The 21,241-nt window shown below is 41.2% G+C and overlaps 1 protein-coding gene across 4 annotated transcripts in view; it reads right to left on the bottom strand.

Annotated features, from left to right (window-relative positions):
- The window catches only part of cul9 (cullin 9), a 318,678-nt gene that overhangs the window by 47,199 nt on the left and 250,238 nt on the right, over window positions 1-21,241 (bottom strand). For all 4 annotated transcript variants that reach the window (XM_078542786.1, XM_078542788.1, XM_078542787.1 and 1 more), the window contains 3 exons: window positions 20,179-20,308; window positions 12,589-12,791; window positions 9,997-10,265 (listed from right to left, as the gene is read on the bottom strand). In XM_078542786.1, the coding sequence (XP_078398912.1) occupies window positions 9,997-10,265; window positions 12,589-12,791; window positions 20,179-20,308 (602 nt within the window). The remainder of the gene's footprint in view (window positions 1-9,996; window positions 10,266-12,588; window positions 12,792-20,178; window positions 20,309-21,241) is intronic.

Here is a 21,241-nt window from a genome sequence, read left to right as displayed (position 1 = left end):
GGAATGGAGAGTAAACAGTGAGGATGATACCAATCGACTGCAATAGGATATGGATAGGCTAGTAGAATGGGTAGACAAGTAGCAGATGGAATTTGACGCAATGTAGGCTAAATGGCACAGCTTTAAAGAGTGCGCAAGGACAGAGGTACCTTTGCATACAGTAGCAGAATACAGTATGAGAGTGGTTGGCAAAGCATATGGGATCTTGGGCTTCATAAATAAGAATATTCAGTACAAAAGCAGGCAAGTTATGCTGAAACTTTATAAAGCATTGGTTAGGCCACAAACAAATTAATGCATGCAGTTCTGGTCCCTAACTTTAGGAAGGATGTGAGGGTCCTTGGGAGGGTGCAGAGAAGATTTAAGGATATGAAGACAGAGCTGGCTAAAGTGAACTGGGAAATCACATTAAAGGGTAGGACAGTAGAGGCACTGGCAGACATATAAAGCAATATTTGATAACAGTCAGTAAACATACATTCCAGTAAGAAAGGAAGACTCTAGGAAAAGGATACACCATCCGTGGCTAATTAAGGAAATTAACAATAGTAGCACATTGAAAGGGTACAATACTACAAAGATTAATGGTAGGTCAGAAGATTGGACAGAATTTAAAAAACAGCAAAAGAATGACTAAAAAAACAATAAGGGAGAAATTAGAGTGTGAGAGAAAGCTAGCTAGAAATATAAGCACTGATAGTAAGAGTTTCTACAGGTACTTAAAAAGGAAAAGAGTAACTAAAGTGAGCATTGGTCACTCTATAGGAGAGAGAGAATCTGGGGAATTGATAGGAAAGGCAAATTGGAAAGGGAATTGATAATTGATAAGGAAATGGCAGAAGATTGAACAGATATTTTGTGCCTGTCTTACCTGTAGAAGACACAAATAACATTCCAGAAATACCTGTAAATCAAGAGGTGAAAGGGAGGGAGGATCTTAAAATAATTACAATCACCAGGGAAAGGGTACTGAGCAAATTGTTAGAATTACTGTGTCTTCACACTAAAAGACACAAGTTTCATACCAGAAATAGTCAGTAACCTAGGTGCTAAAAAGTGAGGAAATTAAGGAAATTAGTATCAGCAGAGAAAAAGTATTGGAGAAATTTAAGAGAATAAAATCTAAGAAATGCCTGGGACCTGATGGCTACCACCGAGGATTCTAAAAGAGGTAGCTGCAGAGATAGTGGATGTGCTGGCTATGATTTTCCAAAATTCCTTGGATTTGGGAACAATCCCATCAGATTGGAAATTGGCAAAGGTTTTCAAGAAAGGAGGGAGAGAGAAAACAGTGAACTGCAGTGCAGGCCAGTTAGCCTAACCTCAGCTGTTGGGAGAAAGCTGGAACTATTATTAAAGAACTCTTAACAATGCACTGAGAAAAGCAGAATATGATTAGAACAAGTTAACACGGATTTACTGAGGGGAAATCTTGTTTGACAAATGTATTAGAGTTTTTTGAGCATGTAACTAGTAGGAATTTCTAAAAGGCATTTGATAAGGCGCCACACAAAAGGCTAATAGGCAAGATAATGGCTCATGGAGTTGGGAGTAATATTTTAGCATGGATAGAGGTTTGTTTAATAGATAGGAAGCAGAGAGTGGGCACAAACTTTCAAGTTGGCAGGCAGTGAATAGTGGAGTGCTGCAAGGATCAGTGCTGGGGCATCAGCTATTTACAATCTATATTAGTGATTCAGATGAAGAGACAAAGTAATGTATTGAAGTTTGTTGATGATACCAAGCTTGATAGGAAGGTAAGCTGTGGGGAGGACGCAGAGAGACTGCAAAGAGATATAGGCAGGTTACTAAGACCATAAGATGTAGGAGCAGAAGTGGCTGATCTGATAATCCTCAACTCCACTTTCCTGCCTTTCCCCCATAACCCTTGATTCCCTTACTGATTAAAAATCTATCTCAGCCTTGAATATACTTGTTGACCCAGCCTCTACAGCCCTCTGTGGTAAAGTATTCCACAGATTCACTACCCTCCGAGAGAAGAAATTCTTCCACATCTCTGTCTTAAACGGGCAACCCCTTACTCTGAGATTATGCCCTCTGGTCCTAGACTCTCCCACAAGGGGAAACAACCTCTCAGCATCTTCCCTGTCAAGCCCCTTAAGAATCTTATATGTTTCAATAAGGTTGCCTCTCATTCTTCTAAACTCCATTGGGTACAGGCCCAACCTACTCAACCTCTCCTCGTAAGAAAATCCCTCCATATCCAGGATCAACCTAGTGAACGTTCTCTGGACTGCCTCCAATGCCAGTATATCTTTCCTTAGATAAGGGGACCAAAACTGTTCACAGTATTCTAAGTGTGGTCTAACTAGTGCCTTGTATAGTTTTAGCAGGACTTCCCTATTTTTATACTGTATTCCATTCAAAATAAAGGCCAACATTCCATTTGCATTCCCTATTACCTGCTGAACTTGTATGTTAGCTTTTTGGGATTCATGCACAAGGACTCCCAAATCCCTGTGATTTAGCTTTCTGCAGTCTTTCTCCGTTTAAATAATATTCAGCTCCTCTATTCTTCCTGCCAAAGTGCATAACCTCACATTTTCCTACATTATATTCTATCTGCCAAGTATTTTTTTTAAAAACAAGAAACTACTGCGGATGCTGGAAATCCAAAACAAAAACAGAATTACCTGGAAAAACTCAGCAGGTCTGGCAGCATCAGCGGAGAAGAAAAGAGTTGACGTTTCGAGTCCTCATGACCCTTCAACAGAACTGAGTAATATTAGGAGAGGGGTGAAATATAAGACCCCTAGTTCTCAATATTTTTTTTTAGTCATTCACGGGATGTGGGTTTCACTGGCTGGACCAGCATTTATTGCCCATCTCAAGGGCAACTAGGGATGGGCAATAAATGCTGGCCCAACCAGCGAAGCACACATACCGTGAATGGATTTTTAAAAAACATAGAAACTAGGAGCAGGAGTAGGCCATTCAGCCCTTCAAGCCTGCTCCGCCATTCATTATGATCATGACTGATCATCCAACTCAATAGCCTGCTCCCGCTTTCTCCCCATAACCTTTGATCCCTTTCGCCCCAAGAGCTATATCTAACTCCTTCTTGAAAACATACAATGTTTTGGTCTCAACTACTTTCTGTGGTAGCGAATTCCACAGGCTCACCACTCTCTGGGTGAAGAGATTTCTCCTCATCTCAGTCCTAAATGGTCTACCCCATATCCTCAGACTGTGACCCCTAGTTCTGGACTCCCCAGCCATCAAGAACATCCTTCCTGCATCTACCCTGTTTAGTCCTGTTAGAATTTTATAGGTTTCTATGAGATCCCCCCTCATTCTTCTCAACTCTAGCGAATATAATCCTAATCGACTTAATCTCTCCTCATATGTCAGTCCCGCCATCCCAGGAATCAGTCTGGTAAACCTTCACTGCACTCCCTCTATAGTAAGTACATCCTTCCTCAGATAAGGAGACCAAAACTGCACACAATATTCCAGGTGTGGTCTCACCAAGGCCCTGTGCAATTGCAGCAAGACATCCCTATTCCTGTACTCGAATCCTCTGGCTATGAAGGCCAACATACCATTTGCCTTCTTTACCGCCTGCTGCACCTGCATGCTTACCTTCAGCAACTGGTGTATAAGGACACCCAGGTCTCATTGCACATTCTCCTCTCTCAATTTATAGCCATTTAGATAATAATCTGCCTTCCTGTTTTTGCTACCAAAGTGGATAACCTCACATTTATCCACATTATACTGCATCTGCCATGCATTTGCGCACTTACTCAGCTTGTCCAAATCACACTGAAACATCTCTGCATGCTCCTCACAGCTCACCCTCCCAACCAGCTTTGTGTCATCTGCAAATTTGGAAATATTACATTTAATTCCCTCATCTAAATCATTAACCTGTTTCCCTCTGCAGACTCCTTATGTTATCCTCACCACTTGCGTTCCCACCTATTTTTTGTGTAATCCGCAAACTTGGCGATAGTACATTCATTTCCCTCATCTAAGTCATTAATATATATTGTAAGTAATTGTGGCCCCAGCACTGATCCCTGTGGCACTCCACTTGTTACAGGTTGCCATCCTGAAAACCCCCTTATCGCAAATCTCTGTTTTCTATTAGTTAGCCAATCCTCTATCCATGCTAATATACTACCCCCAACACCATGAGCTCTTATCTTATTAAGTAGCCTTATGTGCGGTACCTTATCAAATGCCTTTTGGAAATCTAAACATATTACATCTCCTGGTTCCCCTTTATCCATCTTGCTTGTTACCTCCTCAAAGAATTCTAATACACTTGTCAGGCATAATTTCCCCTTCGTGAAGCCAGGCTGACTCTGCTTGATTATACCATGCATTTCTAAATGCTCTGCTATTACATCCTTTATAATGGACTCTTAACGTTTTCCCAATGACAGATGTTAAGCTAACTGGCCTATAGTTACCTGTTTTTTGTCTCCCTCCCTTTTTGAATGAGGGCCTTACAATGGCAGTTTTCCAATCTTCTGGAACTTTTCCAGAATCTAAGGATTCTTGGAAAATTACTACCAGTGCATCTACTATTTGTGTAGCTACTTCCTTTAATATCCGAGGATGCAACCCTTAAGGTCCAGGGGACTTAGCGGCCTTTAGCCCCACTAGTTTCCCTCGTGCTTTTTCTCTAGCGATAGTTATTGTATTTATTTCCTTCCCCCGCCCCCCCCCCCACTTTTGCCCCTTTATTATTTAGTATTTTTGGAATGCTATTAATGTCTTCTACTGTGAAGACTGATGCAAAGTATTTATTCAACTCCTCTGCCATTCCCTGGTTCCCCATTATTATTTCCCCATCTTCATTCTCTAAAGGGCCTCTCTTGACTTTGGCCTCTCTCTTCCTTTTTATATATTTAAAGAAGCACTTGCTGTCCATTTTTATATTACTTGCTAGTTTACCCTCAAAGTTTATTTTCTCCCTCTATTATTTTTTGTCATCTGTTGTTGGTTTTTAAAACTTTCCCAATCCTCTGGCTTACCACTAATCTTTGCCACATTGTATATTTTTTTCTTTCAATGGGCAGGCAACAAGATGGCAAATGGAGTATAACATAGGGAAGTGTGACGTTATTCACTTTGGTTGTAAGAATAGAAAAGCAGAATATTTTTTTAAAAGGTATGAAGCTTGTGAGTGTTGATGTTCAAAGAGATTTGAGCGTGCTCATACAAAAAACGCAGAAAGTTAGCACGCAGGTGCAGCAAGCAATTGGAAAGCAAATGGCATGTTGGCCTTTATTGCAAGGGATTGGAGTATTAGAATAAGCAAGTCTTGCTACAGTTGTACAGGATTTTGATGAGATCACATCTGGAACACTGTGTTCAGTTTTGGTCTTCATGTTTAAGAAAGAATATACTTGCATTCGAGGCGATACAGCGAAGGTTCACTAAATTGGTCCATTGAAGTGGTTGTCCTATGATGAGAGGCTGAGTAAATTGGGTTTATATTCTCTGGAGTTTAGAAGAATGAGAGGCGATCTCATTGAAACCTACAAAATTCTGAAGGAGCTTGATACAGTAGACGCTGAGAGATTGTTTCTGCTGGTTGGTGAATCTAAAATATGGGGGCACAGTCTCAGGATAAGGGGCCAATCATTGAGGACTGAGATGAGAAGAAATTACTTCACTCAAAACGTCATGAATCTTTGGAATTCTCTACCCCAGAGGGTTGTGGATGCTCTATCGTTGAATACATTTAAGGCTGGGATAAACAGATTTCTGGTCTCTCAGGGAATTAAAGGATATGGGGAGTTGGTGGGAAAATGGAGTTGAAGCCCAAGATCAGCCATGATCATATTGAATAGCGCAGCAAACTCAACAAGCCATATGGTCTACACTCCTGCTCCTATTTCTCGTGTTCTTGTGTAAAGGCTGACAAGTTCCCAGGACCTAATGGAATTCTTCCTTGGGTCTTAAAAGAAGTGGTTGTTGAGATACTAGACGCATTGGTTGTAATTTTCCAAAATTCCCTAGATTCTGGAAAGGTCCCATCGGATTAGAAAATAGCAAATGTAACTCCTCTATTCAAGAAAAGGAGGGAGAAAGAAAGCAGGAATCTACAGACTGTTAGCCTAATATCTGTCATAGGGAAAGTGCTAAAATCTACTCTTGAGGAGGTTATAGCAGAGCATTTAGAAAATCTTAATGCGGGAAACATGGTTTTGTGAAAATGTTTGACTAAATTATTAGAGTTACTTGAGGAAGTAATAAGCAAGCTGGATAAAGGGGAACCTGTAGTCTGGTGTACTTGGATTTCCAAAAGGTGCCACTACTCAAAATAAGAGCTCATGGTGGAGGGAGTAGCATATTATCATGCATAGAGGATTTGTTGGCTTACAGGAAGCAGAGAGTAGGGATAAATGGGTAATTTATGGTTGGCAAGCTATAACTAGTGGAGTGCCACAGGGATCAATGCTGGGGCCTCATCTATTTATAATCTATATCAATAACTTTGATGAAGGGACTGAATGTATGGTTGTTAAATTTGCTGATGACACAAAGATAGGTAGGTAAGTAAGTTGTGAAGAGGACATAAGAAGTCTGCAAAGGGATATAGATAGGTTAAGTGGGTGGGCAAAAAATTGGCAGATGGAGCATCATGTAGGAAAATGAGAACTTGTCCACTTTGGCAGGAAGAATGGAAAAGCAGTGTACTGGTTAAATGGAGAAAGACTGCAGAATTCTGTAGTACAGAGGGATCTGGGTGTCCTAGTACATAAATCACAAAAAGTTAGTAGGCAGGTACAGCAAGTGATTAGGGAGGCATATGGAATGTTGTCATTTATTTTAAGGGGAATGGAATATAAAAGTGGGGAAGCTTTGGTGAGACCATATCTGGAGTACTATGTACAGTTTTGGTCTCCTGGTCTAATTGCATTAGAAGCAGTTCAGAAAAGGTCCACTCAACTGATTCCTGGAATGAAGGGGTTATCTTATAAGGAAAGGTTGAACAGGTCGGGTTTGTATCCATTGGAGTTTAGAAGAATGAGAGGTGATCTTATTGAAATATGTAAGATCCTGAAGGGACTTGACAGAGTGGATGCTGAGAAGATGTTTCCCCTTGTGGGAGAGACTAGAACTAAGGGACACAGTTTAAAAATAAGGGATCTATCATTTAAGATGGAGATGAGGGGAAATGTTTTCTGTCAGAGGGTCATTAGTCTGTGGAATTCTCGTCTCCAGAGAAGAGTGGAGGCTGGGTCATTAAATATTTTTAAGGCTGAGTTACATTGACTTCCTTGTCAATCAAGAATCTAAGGTTAAAGGGAGTAGACAGGAAAATATAGTTGAAAGTAAATCAGATCAGCCATGATCTTATTGAATGGCGGAGCAGGCTCGAGGGGCCAAGTGGCCTACTCCTGCTCCTAATTTGTATGGTCATATAGATAGGGCAGTGTCTATGGATGTTATCCATAAGGATCTCCAAAAAATATATTATATAGTTCTGCACTAGGGATTAGTAGCAAAAAAGAAAGCACGTGGAATTGGAGGTGACCTTGTGATATCGGCTGATAATTGGTTGAAACGTCAGAGACAGTGAATAGGATAACAGGTTTGTTCTCTCATTGGCAGGATGTGGTGTTTCCCAGTGATCTGCACTGGGTAGTCGGCTTTATAACCACAACTATTAATGACTAGATGCAGAAAGAAGGAATTGTATATACCAAATTTGCAGATAACACCAGGTTAGGAGGCACAGTAAGTTGTATAGCTGAGGGCAGGAGGTTGCAATAAGACATAACCTAAGAGTTGGCAAAGCTATGGCAAATGGAGTTCTATGTGAGGAAAGTGTGAGGTCATCCACTTTGAATGAGGAAGACAATTCAGAAAATTTTTATAATGGTAAGACGAGGAACTGTTTAAAAGTAAAGCAATTTGGATGCCGAGGTATACCCTTTACTTCAAAAGAGTTAGAAAACAAAAGTCACTTAATTGCATGGAACCTTAATCAGATTCCATCTGGAGGGCTGCAGCCAGTTTTGGGCATCACAACACCCCCAGAAAGATATACTGGCTTAGAGGGGTACAGTGCAAATACAGTAGTTTGATACCAGGGCACAGCTAGTTAAATTGAGTACAGATTACATGAACGTGCAGTGTATCCCCTTGTGTTCAGAAGATTAACAGGTGATCGAAGTGATAACGAAATTCAACAGGATATATTCAGATAAAAAGTATTTCATTTGGTGGGGAAATCCAGAAAAAAAGAGGATATAATTTAAAATTAGAGCTTGTCCAGTCAGCAAAAACTTTTTCATACAAAGTGTGGTGTAGATCTGGAACTCTCACTCTCTCTGTGTGAATGCAAGGTCACTTGAAATCTAAGACCAAGGCTGACAGATTGTTATTAGCTAAGGGCATTTAGAGATATGGAGCAAAAACAGCTAAATGGTGAAGTACAGACAAGCCAAGGTCTAACTGAATAGCTCCAGGGGCAGAATGGCCCATTTCTGTTTTTATAAGGCTCCCACACAGTTAAAAGCCTATCAACCTCACTGTCATATTTCACATAAAGAATGACTTGGCAGGAGGGATGGTGGGGGGGGCAGGGGGAAGGTTTGATGGTCTGCAGAAGCATACTCAACGAGAAGGGTTGCCTGGGCTCATTTCACACAGTTTCAGGCATGAGAGCCACCCAGGCCTGGCTTGAATCCAGGCCCAGAGGTGAAAGGCCAGTGTGTGACCTACAATACCACCTGTCTCCCAAACCATGTAAGAGTATTTAAAACCACTTCACTTTGGTTAGGTCATAGAGGATCTTTGAGGTTGAGTTATGTTGGAAAGGGACTCAATCTAATATCTGCCACAGACACAACCAAAATAAAATAAAAACAAAAGAGAGGGCAATTAGATGAGCAAAAATTTGTAAAGAACATTTTATTACAACAATGGTTGAAATGAAACAAACTAATCTCAGACGTTAATACAAATATCCATTTCTGTATCAGTGCAGGAGACATGAGCTGACAAACGTTGCTGTTTTGGTGACTAGGTTCAATAAAGCTGTTACGCCGTTCTGTTGTAATATGCTATTTGGTTGACTCCCCAATAGCATGAATCCAATCCTGACAAATGCAAATTTTCCAAGATCCAATCTTTTTTTTCCCAATTCTATGCGGCTCTCCGCCCGGTCCAACCTATTTTAACAGTTCTGTGCGACTCTGCCCAGTCCAACCTATTGCATACAGCAGAACTCCAAATGTGTATGTTATATATAGGCTGCTGTTAATTGTTATATCTGCAAACTGGTGATCTGCAAGCTGAAGATGCAACAGATTACTGTACATAATATTACGTTATTTTTCTCAATATATAAACTGAATCAAGGAAACCAGACTGCCCCAATGGTTCTGCCTAAATTTTCTCAGCTAGTAGCTGAGTTACCTGGTCTCAGCTAGCAACATGGCGAGGGGTACATTTGCTTTCAGCAACCCTGGGTTATGGAAGGGAGCAGGAGGGAGAAACAAAACACCCAGTGTTCTCACTCATGCATAATGAATGGCCACTTGCTCAAGGTACCACAGGTGCCTGTGATTCATACCTAAGGGATAGCACCTTCAGGACAGGAAAAATGGAAAACATTTCATCCCCATGTTGCACAGGTGATATTTGTGCTTTTCAATTGGAAATTGCCTGTTCTTTCTATTCTACTTCTTATTGAAGGCTGTCTGCATTATGAAAGACTGTCCAGTTAAAAATACTGAAAACCATTTTCTTATGGTTCACATCACCTGGCCAATCGGTCCACAAGTAGAAGATATGCATCTCAATTGACAATCTAAAAGCTAGAGAATGTCCACCTCAAATAGCTTCAAACCGACAAAATGCAAAAGTTAAAGCAGTTTCTCTCTTACTGAAGATTTGTTCTAGCCACATGCTGAAGATACAATCTGATGAAAAAGCAAGCAGTCAAAGCCATTCGCATAAATGAAGTTAATCGATATATGGACGTAGCTGGTAATTTGGCATTACCTAAATAGCGATAGATTCTCTTTGCCATTGCTGTTTGACTCGATGGTTTTTGCTCCAAGCTTTCTGAATATTGTGTGTGCTTGTCCCTTCCGGGGGGTTGTTGGGTCCTCGAGCACATACTCCAGAATGTGAGGGTTGTCTTCATTGCGCCTGATGTAACCCTTGTTGATAAGGTGCATGATGCAAGACAGAACATCCATATTGCTGCAGTTTAAGTGAAGGAACTTATGTGCTAAATTTGACTCCTGGTTCTGACACCTTTCAATCACCTGCAAATAGTTCAGTGACACAAGATAAGAAACAGTTCTTCAAAATTACAGTGCAACCTGCCACTCCACACACTTACCTAGAGTAGCCGCTTTGTTATGAGGGAAGAGCTTTGACAATTAATTTGTACGTGCACTTATTGGCTCAAAAACCAGAGTTTCAATCATTAACAAGATTTAACTTGTCTGTCAAGCTTCCCCAATTGCTCAGTTGGTAAGTGAACATCCCATTGGCACAAAGCCGCATAGATCAGAAACGTTCCAGATTAAATCTCTGATCTCCACTAAGTGAACTGTGTTCAAACAGGACAGCAACTGGAGCCCCAAAGGTTGCCTCCATGTCCTTGGTTTGGAATTTGGGAAGAATTTTCCAGAGATCCCACTCTATCTGGAAAGTGTATATTTGCGGATAGACTGAGGTGCTCTGCTGATGCTCACTAGGGAAAGCGCAATGAGTGCTTAGCTGAGTGAGATGTTCAAGAGCAGTTGGTATCAGTGGAATTGTACTTCAGCGTACTTCAATGTCTCAAATATCAAGTCTTTCATGGAAGTGTACATTCCACTTGAGGGAAATCTTTCAGACTTCCTACACCTGACAACATCTAGAGCCAAGGAGGTCAAACTGTGTCCAAACCTTCACCATAGCCGCTTAAATGCTGCTTAATTCCAGGTAGCAGTCAGAATCTTCCTCCAATGGGATATGTGCTGCTTTCCACTTGTTCCACACTACAGGGCAACTGACACTGGGAACATAGCACGTTATGGGGTCACGTGCTGAAACCTGTGCCTCACAACTCCATAACAAAACCCAACAAGTGCAACCTACTTCAATTTAGAAACATAGGAGTGGGAGTAGGCCATTCAGCCTGCTCCGCCATTCAGTATGATCATTGTTGATCATCCGCTTCAATGCCTTTTTCCCACACTGCCCTCATATCCCTTTATGTCATTGGTATTTAGAAATCTGTCAATCTTGACTTTAAACATACTCAATGGCTGACCTTCCACAGCCCTCTGGGGTTGAGAATTCCAAAGATCCACCTCATCTCGGTCCTAAATAGCTTCCCCCTTACTTTGAAATTGTGTCCTCTGGTTCTAGACTCCCCAACCAGGGGAAATATCTTACCTGCATCTACCCTGTCTATCCCTGTAACTATTTTGTGGGTTTCAATGAGATCACCTCTCATTCTTCGAAACTCTAGAGAAGACAGGCCCAGTTTCCCCAATCTCTCTTCACAGGACAGTCGCGCCATCCTGGCAACAAGTCTGGTGAACCGTCATTGCATTCCCTCTATGGCAATAATATCCTTCCTAAGGTAAGGAGACCAAAACTGCACACAGTACTCCAGGTGCAGCCTAACCAAGGTTCTATACAACTGAAGCAAGACTTCGCTAATCCTCTACTCAAATCCTCTTGCAATAAAGGCTAACATACCATTAGCCTTCCTAATTGCTTGCTGTATGTTAGCTTTCAGTGATGTCTTGACAGACACATCCAAGTCCCTTTGTACATCTACATATTCCAATCTCTTACAATTTAAGAAATACTCTGCACGTTTGTTCCTCCTACCAAAGTTGATAACCTCATATTTTTCCATATTACAATAAAGTAGTATAGACTATTAATAGCAGTGACATACGGACAGAATATTCTATTAAGTAATGCAGCACATTTGTTAGACAAAGTGTAAAATTTTCTTCATTAACTCAAATATTACTCTATTTCTCATCAACTCAATTCTCAAGGGAAATTAGGGATGCGGAGCAAATGCTGGCCTTGCCAGTGACACTCACATCCCATGAACGTATATAAAGAAAAAAATCAGTGTCATATTACATTGAACAGACCAGGAAGTTCCCACATTCGAGTTAGCTAATTTCAATTAGAGTAGCAGAGGTTTTCTGCAACTCCCTCAGCTCTCTGAACCATTAAAGGATGGACAGTGATGAGTCTAGGGAGATGTTTTGACTGTTACTTGCTGCCCTCTCACCTTGTCTGGAAAAGAGAGGGTGGACTCAGGAATACCTCTGTTGTTTTTATTCATTCCTAGGGTATGGGTGTCACTGGGAATGTCAGTATTTCTTGCCCGTCCCAAGTTTCCCTGAGAAAGTTGCAGTAGGCTTTCCTCTTAGTAAAAGTTTGATACAATGCAGTGGGAAAGAAGAAAAGAGAAAAATTAATCGGAGGGTGAGGAGGAGGGGAAATATTGGTTACTGGGACTGATCTTGAGGGCTAAGATAACAGTATAAATCACCTTTTATACTTCATGGAGCACCACAGCCCTTAAGACAATAACAATCTGACTGTCAATCCCAGGTTATTTACCTTGAAAACAAGATTATCGATGTGAAGCTCCTTCTCAGATTTCATGATCTGTACAATCATGCAATAGATAATGTTCCTCTTGCGTTCTAATGTGCTGGCAGCATCTTCATCCACATTTAAATAGGTTTGTTTTGGCAGCAATGAGCAGTACTGGTTATTTGCTGATCCTCTGGACAATACCTTTTCATTCAGCCTCAGGATCCCTACATTAATGCAAGAAGGTTGGGAATGAGAAGCACAATTGGGCACTGTACCCAGCTGCTCAGGCACATAATGGAAGCAACATAATGCAAAATGTCTGCTAATACAATGAGGGTGAGAGGAACTCTATGTGAGACTGAGAATTCCTATAAACCTCTCTAAAGAACTAGACAGTGCAGTGTATTAGAACCAGCCTTTAGCCCTTAAATATGGCCCACTGAAAGGACGAGTGCCTTTCCTATCTATGGAAGGCTCTTAAACTGGTTAATTTCAATCCAGCTCCCGGAAGGCATCGACTCTGTAACACAAAACTGGCCAAAAGAGTTGGTTTTAACGCGTACCTAACCAACATTCTCTCTGAACTTCATGGCCACACAGCAGTCCAGAACTTACCATGCAGAAGACACACAGGTTACACACAACTGGTCCCTTTAAGATGTGTATACTGCAGCAAATGGGCCATGTACAATGAAGGGAAATTAGAGAGAACATTGTACCTAACCTGTATTCTATACAGCTCATGTGTAAAACCTTCCCTATATACGAACATATGAACTAGGAGTAGGATCAGGCCACTTGGCCCTTGAGCCTGCTCCATCATTCAATAAGATCATGGTCGATCTGACTGTAACCTCCCGCCTAACCCTGATAACCTTTCACTCCCATGTTTATAAGGAAACTATCTACCTCTATCTTGAAGACTGCTTCCACCGCTTTTTGAGGAAGAGAGTTCCAAAGACACTGTACCCTCAGGGAAAAAAATTCTTCTAATTTCTGTCTTAAATATTGATATTCTGTTCCTCAATAAGTAAAAAGCAATAATTAAAACACACCTCTGATTGCAGGTTTCACAGTGAGAACAAACAGCACAGAAAAGAGTGTATGCATGGCTGCAATTATTTGAAGTAAAAAACGGAAACACCATTGTGACTGATGTTAGGCCTGGGTGAAGGAACACTTTCCATTCTGGTCTCCTATTAAAAGCAAATACTGACAGGTCAAGTACAGTATAGTACCTGTGAAGAATAATGCTTTACCTCAACAATATACCTCAGGCCCAATTGAGACATCTTTCCAGATCCTCACTAAATGTCCTCTGCAGTTGCCATTTTTGTGTAAAACTAGCAGTGGTTGTCTACTATGCACACATGACTATGGTTGAGATTGCCCCAGCTCAGCTCACTTCACCCTCATTGGCAGTTTCAGGTGATGATTTGACACCACCAGATGCTTGCTCAGAGCTGCATTGCTGAATTAAAGGACTGGGTGTGTGAACATACATCAGGAGCGGTATCTTAACAGTTTATTTTAGTCACTTCACATCAGTGAAGACATGGCACAAGGAAAAGTGCATGAACACATTTCATTTTGCACAAAGGATCAGAGTATAATTTGTCAAGACAGTGGAAAGATGCATCTAAAAATGCCTTGTACTGCACAACAGAATGCAAATAATGCAAGTATGAAACAGGCTATACTAACGACAGACTCCAGCTCAGGACCCATGCTATGGCTCCTTGCCACAGCAGTGATTTGCCACACTGCAATTCTGTGTAAATTACACTGATGTCTCCTCACTTTCTGAGTAGAATGTAGTACAGTGCAGAATGTAATGTCCAGTCAATTTATCTCATTGTCTAGATTTCACAACACCAGCCCTCAATTAGCACTGATACCTTGTACAAATAGACTGCTACAGACAAATTATAGGAATTCCTTTTATTGGCAGAAATCAGGCAATGCACAAAACACCATAGTAGAGAAGAGAAAGGGAGCAGTTCCTTTCCATTCAGTGACACTAATTGGTTGGTGTAGAAAGCAGGCACCAGGAAAATCAGCAAAGCCCAGGAAATTTGTCCCGGTTGACCAAGTCCAGCGCTCAAATTCCTAAAGGAAATTAAATTGCTTAGAACATCTGAAATCTGGATCTACAAAAAGTGACAGGAAACTGGGTGTAATGGTCTGCACTCCTCAGGTGAAAGAGCAGAACTAAATGGCAGCATTTCTACAACAAAAACGGAAAATGCTGGAAAAACTCAGCGGATCTGGCAGCATCTATGGAGAGAGAAACAGAGTTAACATTTCGAGTTCATATGACCCTTCTTCAGAGCTCTGAAACTCAAAACATTAACCCTGTTTCTCTTTCCACAGATGCCTTTAGACCTGCTGAATTTTTCCAGCATTCTCTGTTTTTGTTTCAGATTTCCAGCATCCACAGTATTTTGCTTTTATGGTAGCATTTCTACATTACAGTTCTAACTACATACTGGCTGTAAAATGGTTTGGGAAATTCTGCGGTCGTGAAAGGCCGATATAGTTGCAAGCCTTTTTTCCCAATGCCTCTGCTCTGTTATTCAGCTAGATGGGACTACATTTGCCTGGTTCCATTATTATCTATGCAGTCATAGCCAGAGACTCACCTGCAATGGTTTCTCTTCCCATTCACATGCTGTTAGCTCTGATGTCTCCCAAGTTTCTATTCTTGGCCACCTCCTAATTTTCATCTACATGCTGTCCCTCACTATCAGATGAAAATGTGTCAGTTTCCACATGTATGTTCATAACCCCCAACTTTTCAACACCATCACCAGCTCCCTTTAACCTCCATTGTCATTAAACTGGCAGACTGCTTGTCCAACATACAGTACTGGGCGAGCAGCAATTTCATCCAATTAAATTACAATGGTAGATTTAGATGAGAAAAGATGGGAGGAGGCTAGAGTGGAGCAAAAACACCAACATGGATTGGTTGGGCCTAAAGGCATGTTTTTATGCCGTTTATCTCACATAATCCTAAATGAATTTGGGAAGATTGAAGCCTTTAATCCCTGCCATAAACCAAAGTCCACAACCATCAAATCCATCCCTTCTTCTTGTAACTGTCAGAGGCTGAAGCTTGCTGTGACTTTGGTGTCATACTTGAATCTGAGGTCAGCTTCTGAACACGTATCCCACACCATTACTAGGGCCACCTCTGTGTCACCTGACTCCACCTCTGCCTCAGCTCACCTTCCTCTGAAACCCTAATCCATGCCTCTCATCTCTAGATTTAACTACTTTAATGACCAGTCTCCCATCTTCCACCCTTCATAAACTTAATCCCATCCAAAACTTTGGGGTCCATATCCTAACTCACACTAAGTTCCGTTCACCCATCACCCGTGTTTGCTGGTCTTCACTGGTTCGCAGTTGAGCAACTTTAATTTTAAAATTCTGATCCTTGTTTTCAAATCTCTCCACAGCCCTGCCCTCCTTTTCTCTGCAGACCTCCAGCCCTGCAATCCCAAATTACCAGAGCTCCACCAATTCTCTCCTCTTGCATTTTCCCCGATTTTAAGTGCTCCATTATTGTCAGCTGTGCCTTCAGCTGCCTAGTTCTGGAATTTTCTGAGTAAACCTCTCCACCCTCTACCTCTCTTTCCTCCTTTCAGAGTCATTAAACCTCCCTCTTTGATCTATCTTGGTCATCTACCTGAAGATCGCCTTATGTGGTCTGGTGTCAAATTTTGTTTGATAATGCTCTACAAAGCACCATGGGGTGTTTACTACATTAAAGGCACTATATAAATGCAATTTGTTGATGAGAAGTAAATATTTTTCAGACTGCCTCTCTTTCACCACATCCTTCCGTTCCCAAAGATACCGCCCTTCACTGGGACGCAGTACAATGGAAGCCATCTGATATCTTGCCTTAGTGGCCAGGACTGCGTCAGATCCAGCTCTCAACCATGTTTTCCCATACAAGAGTCAGTGAATAGCAATTGGGAGTGGAACCTTTGGTCAATTCTGCACTCCGTCCCTCTATCCCAAGAGCATTGAGGCCAACTTTCAAACCCTCACTCCCATCTCAACCGACCAACTGTGTTCAGGCCCGTTCCTGACCCATGTGACTCCACTGTTCACGGAGTAATCAGAAAGCTATCTTATTCACTATCACTGGTGCCAAGGAGGATTGGCTGGGCTGAATGACTAGATTAATTAACACTCTCCCATTCTGACTCAAACACAATACATAAGTGGAACCTCCATTATCAGCAACCCACCAGCACCAAAACATAATAAAATTGTCAGATAATAAGAAATGTGCAAATAATGAATATTTGCTCTGCCTCTCTTCCCTAGCGCCTGCCTCTGCCCTCCTCAATACCATTCACCTTGATCATGATCATGGCTCCTGATACAAGATCAACACTCAGCTGCAACAGACCACACAACGGCTGCTACAAAAATATTACTCAACACACAAGAGGACCTCCCACATACAAACAGGAGTGCGACCGGTTTTCAACAAGGGCCTCCTGTGATCCTGTTATTCAGAACTAAGTGAGCGAGAGTATGAGAGAGACTGAATAATCTATGCTAATCTCCTACGATGCTATCATAGAGAGGAATGATATTGGCTGTATGTGCTGACCTGCTGCAATCACACAGTGTTGATCTCTGAGGAGCTGCTGGCTTCAGAATCAATACAGTGGCTTCCTTCTTCAATTTATGGCATCGCTACCTGTTTAAACAGGCACAGTCTGTATGGATTAAGTCAGTAGCTCCGCTGAGGTAAGTGCTGTAGAGACTGCATGAGCTGGAGATGAGTGTGTACTACTTGTAGCATTAACCTCTTAGCCAGGACGAGGGGTGCCACTTATCGTGGAATCTCACGACTGAAGTTACGAACAGGTATGTGGGAAAAGCTGTCAGGTTAGTTGATTGATTCAATACTGATCTTGCTGATAGGAAATGGACTAAAACAAAAATATTGTTGGCAGCCCTAATTCTTGCTACTCTCCCATTATCTGCAAAAAATTATTTAAACATAGGACATAGGAACACAGATAATCAACCACAACTTTATATCACACTTCAATGTAATGAAACAGCCCAAAGCACTTCAAGGAGCATTATAAAACAAAGTATGGCACTGTGCCACAGGAAGACATATTAGGTCAGATGACCAAAAGCTTAGTGTCATGAAGAGATATTAATGGCTATAATGTTATTGGAAATTATTTTTTTAAATTGAGTTCTAGTGGGGTCTGTGAGTGTTTTTGTCTTAATTGAATTAAAGCCAGCTAGTTTGGGTGTATAGTAGTTGATGTATAGTAGTTTTGAGATGTTAATTAGGTAAAGTGTAAATTTGCATTTGTTAAAAGAAACCATTGAAGACTGCAGGTTAAATATTGCACCTAGCTAGAAGATGCCAAACAAGGTGTTTATTTTTTCAGCTTACTAATAAAATTGGTGGGATGAAAGGATGTTATTGTTAGAAGAGGTAAAGTTAAAAGTCTAGTGATACAATGGAAAATGTACATTCAAAAAGGAAGATGAGTATAAAGGAGAAAGGAGATTGCGTGTAAGGCGGGGGCATTTTAAGATCCAACAAGTGTGAGAAGCCTCCAGCCTGTAAGCTTCAAGCTGCTGTCTGCAAGAACCCAGAGCTGAAAGAAACTCATTTTGAATGCGACATGTCCAGGATGTGCTCTGTCAGAGGTCTATTAAATCTCAAAACATACAAATTGCAAAAATGGGCTATGACAGTTGTCTCAAGTTTCCTTCTGGGATTTGAACAACTCAGTCTTTACTATCGGCTGCATCATAATACTTAGTTAAAGGGGTAAGTTTTAAGAAATGTCTTAAAGAAGGAAAATGAGGTAGAGAGGCAGCGAGGTTTCAGGAGGGCATTCCAGAGCTTTGGGCCTAGGCAACTGGAGGCACGGCCACCGATTAAAACTAGGGATGCACAAAAGGCCAGAATTAAAGGAGCACAGATATCACAGAGAGTTGTGGGGTTGGAGGAGATCAGAGATAAAGAGGGATGAGGCCATGGAGGGATTTGAAAACAAGGATGAGAATTTTAAAATTAACGTGTTGCTTGACTGGTAGCCAATGTAGTTCAGTGAGCATATGCTTGATAGGGAAACAGGACTTGCTGAGAGTTATGACAGAGTTTTGGATGAGCTCAAATTTACGGAGGGTAGAATGTGAGGGACCAGCTAGGAGTGCATTGGAATTAGTCAAGTCTAGAGGTAACGAGGGTATGAATGAAGGTTTCAGTAACAGATGAGCCGAGACAGGGGCATAACGGGCAATATTAGAGGTGGAAATAGGCTATCTTAGTGATGACGTGAATATAAGGTCAGAAGCTCACCTCACATTCAAATGTGACACCAAGGTTGCAAGCAGAGTGGCTTAATCTAAAACCATTGCCAGGGAGTCAGTAATTAGGGAACAGTGTTTGGAGCAGGGACCAAAAACAATGGCTTCAGTCTTCCTAAAATTTATTTAGAGGAAATTTTTGCTAATGTAGTAGTGGAGGTCGGATAAGCACTCTGATAATTTAGCATCAGTGGAGGAGCTGAGAGAAGTGCTGGTGAGGTAGAGGTGGGTGACATCGGTGTACATATGAAAACTAATGCTGTGCCTTCAAATGATGTTGCCAAGGTGGGGCCAAGGACAGATCCTAGTATGACACCAGAGGTAATGGTGTGGGAGCAGGAAGAGAAGCCATTGCAATTGATTCTCAGGCTACGATTAGATAGATAAGAATGGAACCATGTGAGAGCAGTCCCACCTAGCTCGACGACAGTGGAGAGGCTTGGAGGAGAACGGTGTGCTTAACCATGTCAAAGGCTATAGAGCGGTCAAGAAGCACAAGGAGGGAAAATTTACCTTTGTCACAGTCACAAATCATGGCTTTACTGTATATACAGCAGCAGATCAGAAACATCAATGAGTAGAAAATCTGGACATCCTTGTCACATACCTGGTGTTGTACAGATGTAAAATCCACTCTGCTGCCAGATTATTCAGCATCAAAGTCATTAGCAACTTTCAAATAAACTTCAATTTTTTTTTAATGACAATATATTGCAACTAAAGATACAGGTCTCCATTAGCTTCCTGCACATATCAACCATAGGTTATGGAACTGAACATTGAAGCTGCGGATTCCAAGTGTGGTCATTACTCTGTCTGGACTTAGGCGATTTTAGCTGGAGCAGCATTTGAAGCTCAACAATTTGGTTGAGCCAGTCTGAACTGGAGAATGCAAAACCAAATTTATTTTTAAATTCAGCCATTCCTGTTCACTGTCCAGCAATTCCTGATAGTAAACATCATGGGCACGCCACAAACCAGGTCGGTCTGTGATTCAACAGTGTGCTGATCCTCAGTCTCAATAACACATCCAGAAGGCAATGGTGGAGCTGTAAGCACCAGTACCAAAACCAGAAATCAGAAGCTTCAGGGACAAAGGGAAGAACTGGAAGAATAAAACACTTCTCTTACACAATAAGTATAACTTACAATAGTATGCTGCAAGAATACTAGAATTCTTTGATGGGTTAATGCCTATAGAGGGATCAGGGGTAATAGAGCTAGGAGAAGTGTACGTACCTTTGAGTTTATTTTTGTCAGTGTCTGGTTGTACGAGGATGTCATTTTCTCCTATCAGAGGTTCCAATGCATGACTAACCAGAACTGGGGACAAACCAGTCGATTTTAAGATGGTCTCCACAGGAACTTCCTTACAGATAAAAATCAAAAGAGAGTGCAAAAAATTTGAATCCTACAATCTTGACCACAGAAGCTCATCATGCCTGTGCCAGTTCTTCAAAAGAGATATCTAGTAAGTCTCACTCCCTTGCCCTAGAAATTTAAGTATTTATCTAATTTCCCTCATGAAAGTCAATATTGAATTGCTTCCACCGCTCTTTCAGATAGTGCATTACAGATCATAACCAGTAGCTGCATAAAGAAATTTCTCAAGCCCCCTGGTTCATTTGCCAATGATCCTAAGTCTGTGTCCTCTGGTTATTGACCCTTCTGCCAGTAAAAACGGTTTATCCTTATTTACTCTATCAAAACCCTTTATAATTTTGATCACCCTTATTAAACCTCTCCACAGCCTTCTTTGCCCAAAAGAGAACAATCCCAGCTTCTCTAGTCTCTCCATATAACTGAAGTAGCTCATCCTAGTAAATCTTCCAGTAAATTGTAGTCATGCATAGTAAATCTCCATTGCGCCTGCTCCAAGGTCATGACATCTTTCCTGAAGTCTGGTGCATAGAATTGAATACAATAGTCCAGCTGAAGCTTATCCAATGATTTACAAAGGCATAACTCACTTGCTTTTGAACTCTATTTATACAGCCACAAGTCCCCTGTTCTTAAAAAATAGCCTTATCAACTTGTCCTGCTACCTGCCAAGATTTATGTACATAAACCCTGAGATCGACCATTCTTCTACTCCTTTAAAATTGCAATATCTAATTTATATAACCAATCAACTAAATTTGCTTTTTAATACAAAACTTCATGCGAAGATTACACATTACACAAAGCAGAACTCTTAACTACTCTGAACACCACCTTCACAATACTACCTGAGAGCATAATAGGTATTTCCAGGCAAAATGTCAATACTGTTAGAATTGGCTTTGCCATAGTCAGAACATGA

Source organism: Cetorhinus maximus, chromosome 5 (genome assembly GCF_964194155.1).
Source record: "Cetorhinus maximus chromosome 5, sCetMax3.hap1.1, whole genome shotgun sequence".
Taxonomy (NCBI): Eukaryota; Metazoa; Chordata; class Chondrichthyes; order Lamniformes; family Cetorhinidae; genus Cetorhinus; species Cetorhinus maximus.
Note: the sequence above shows the minus strand (reverse complement) of the source record. Positions and strands in the feature narration are given on the sequence as shown.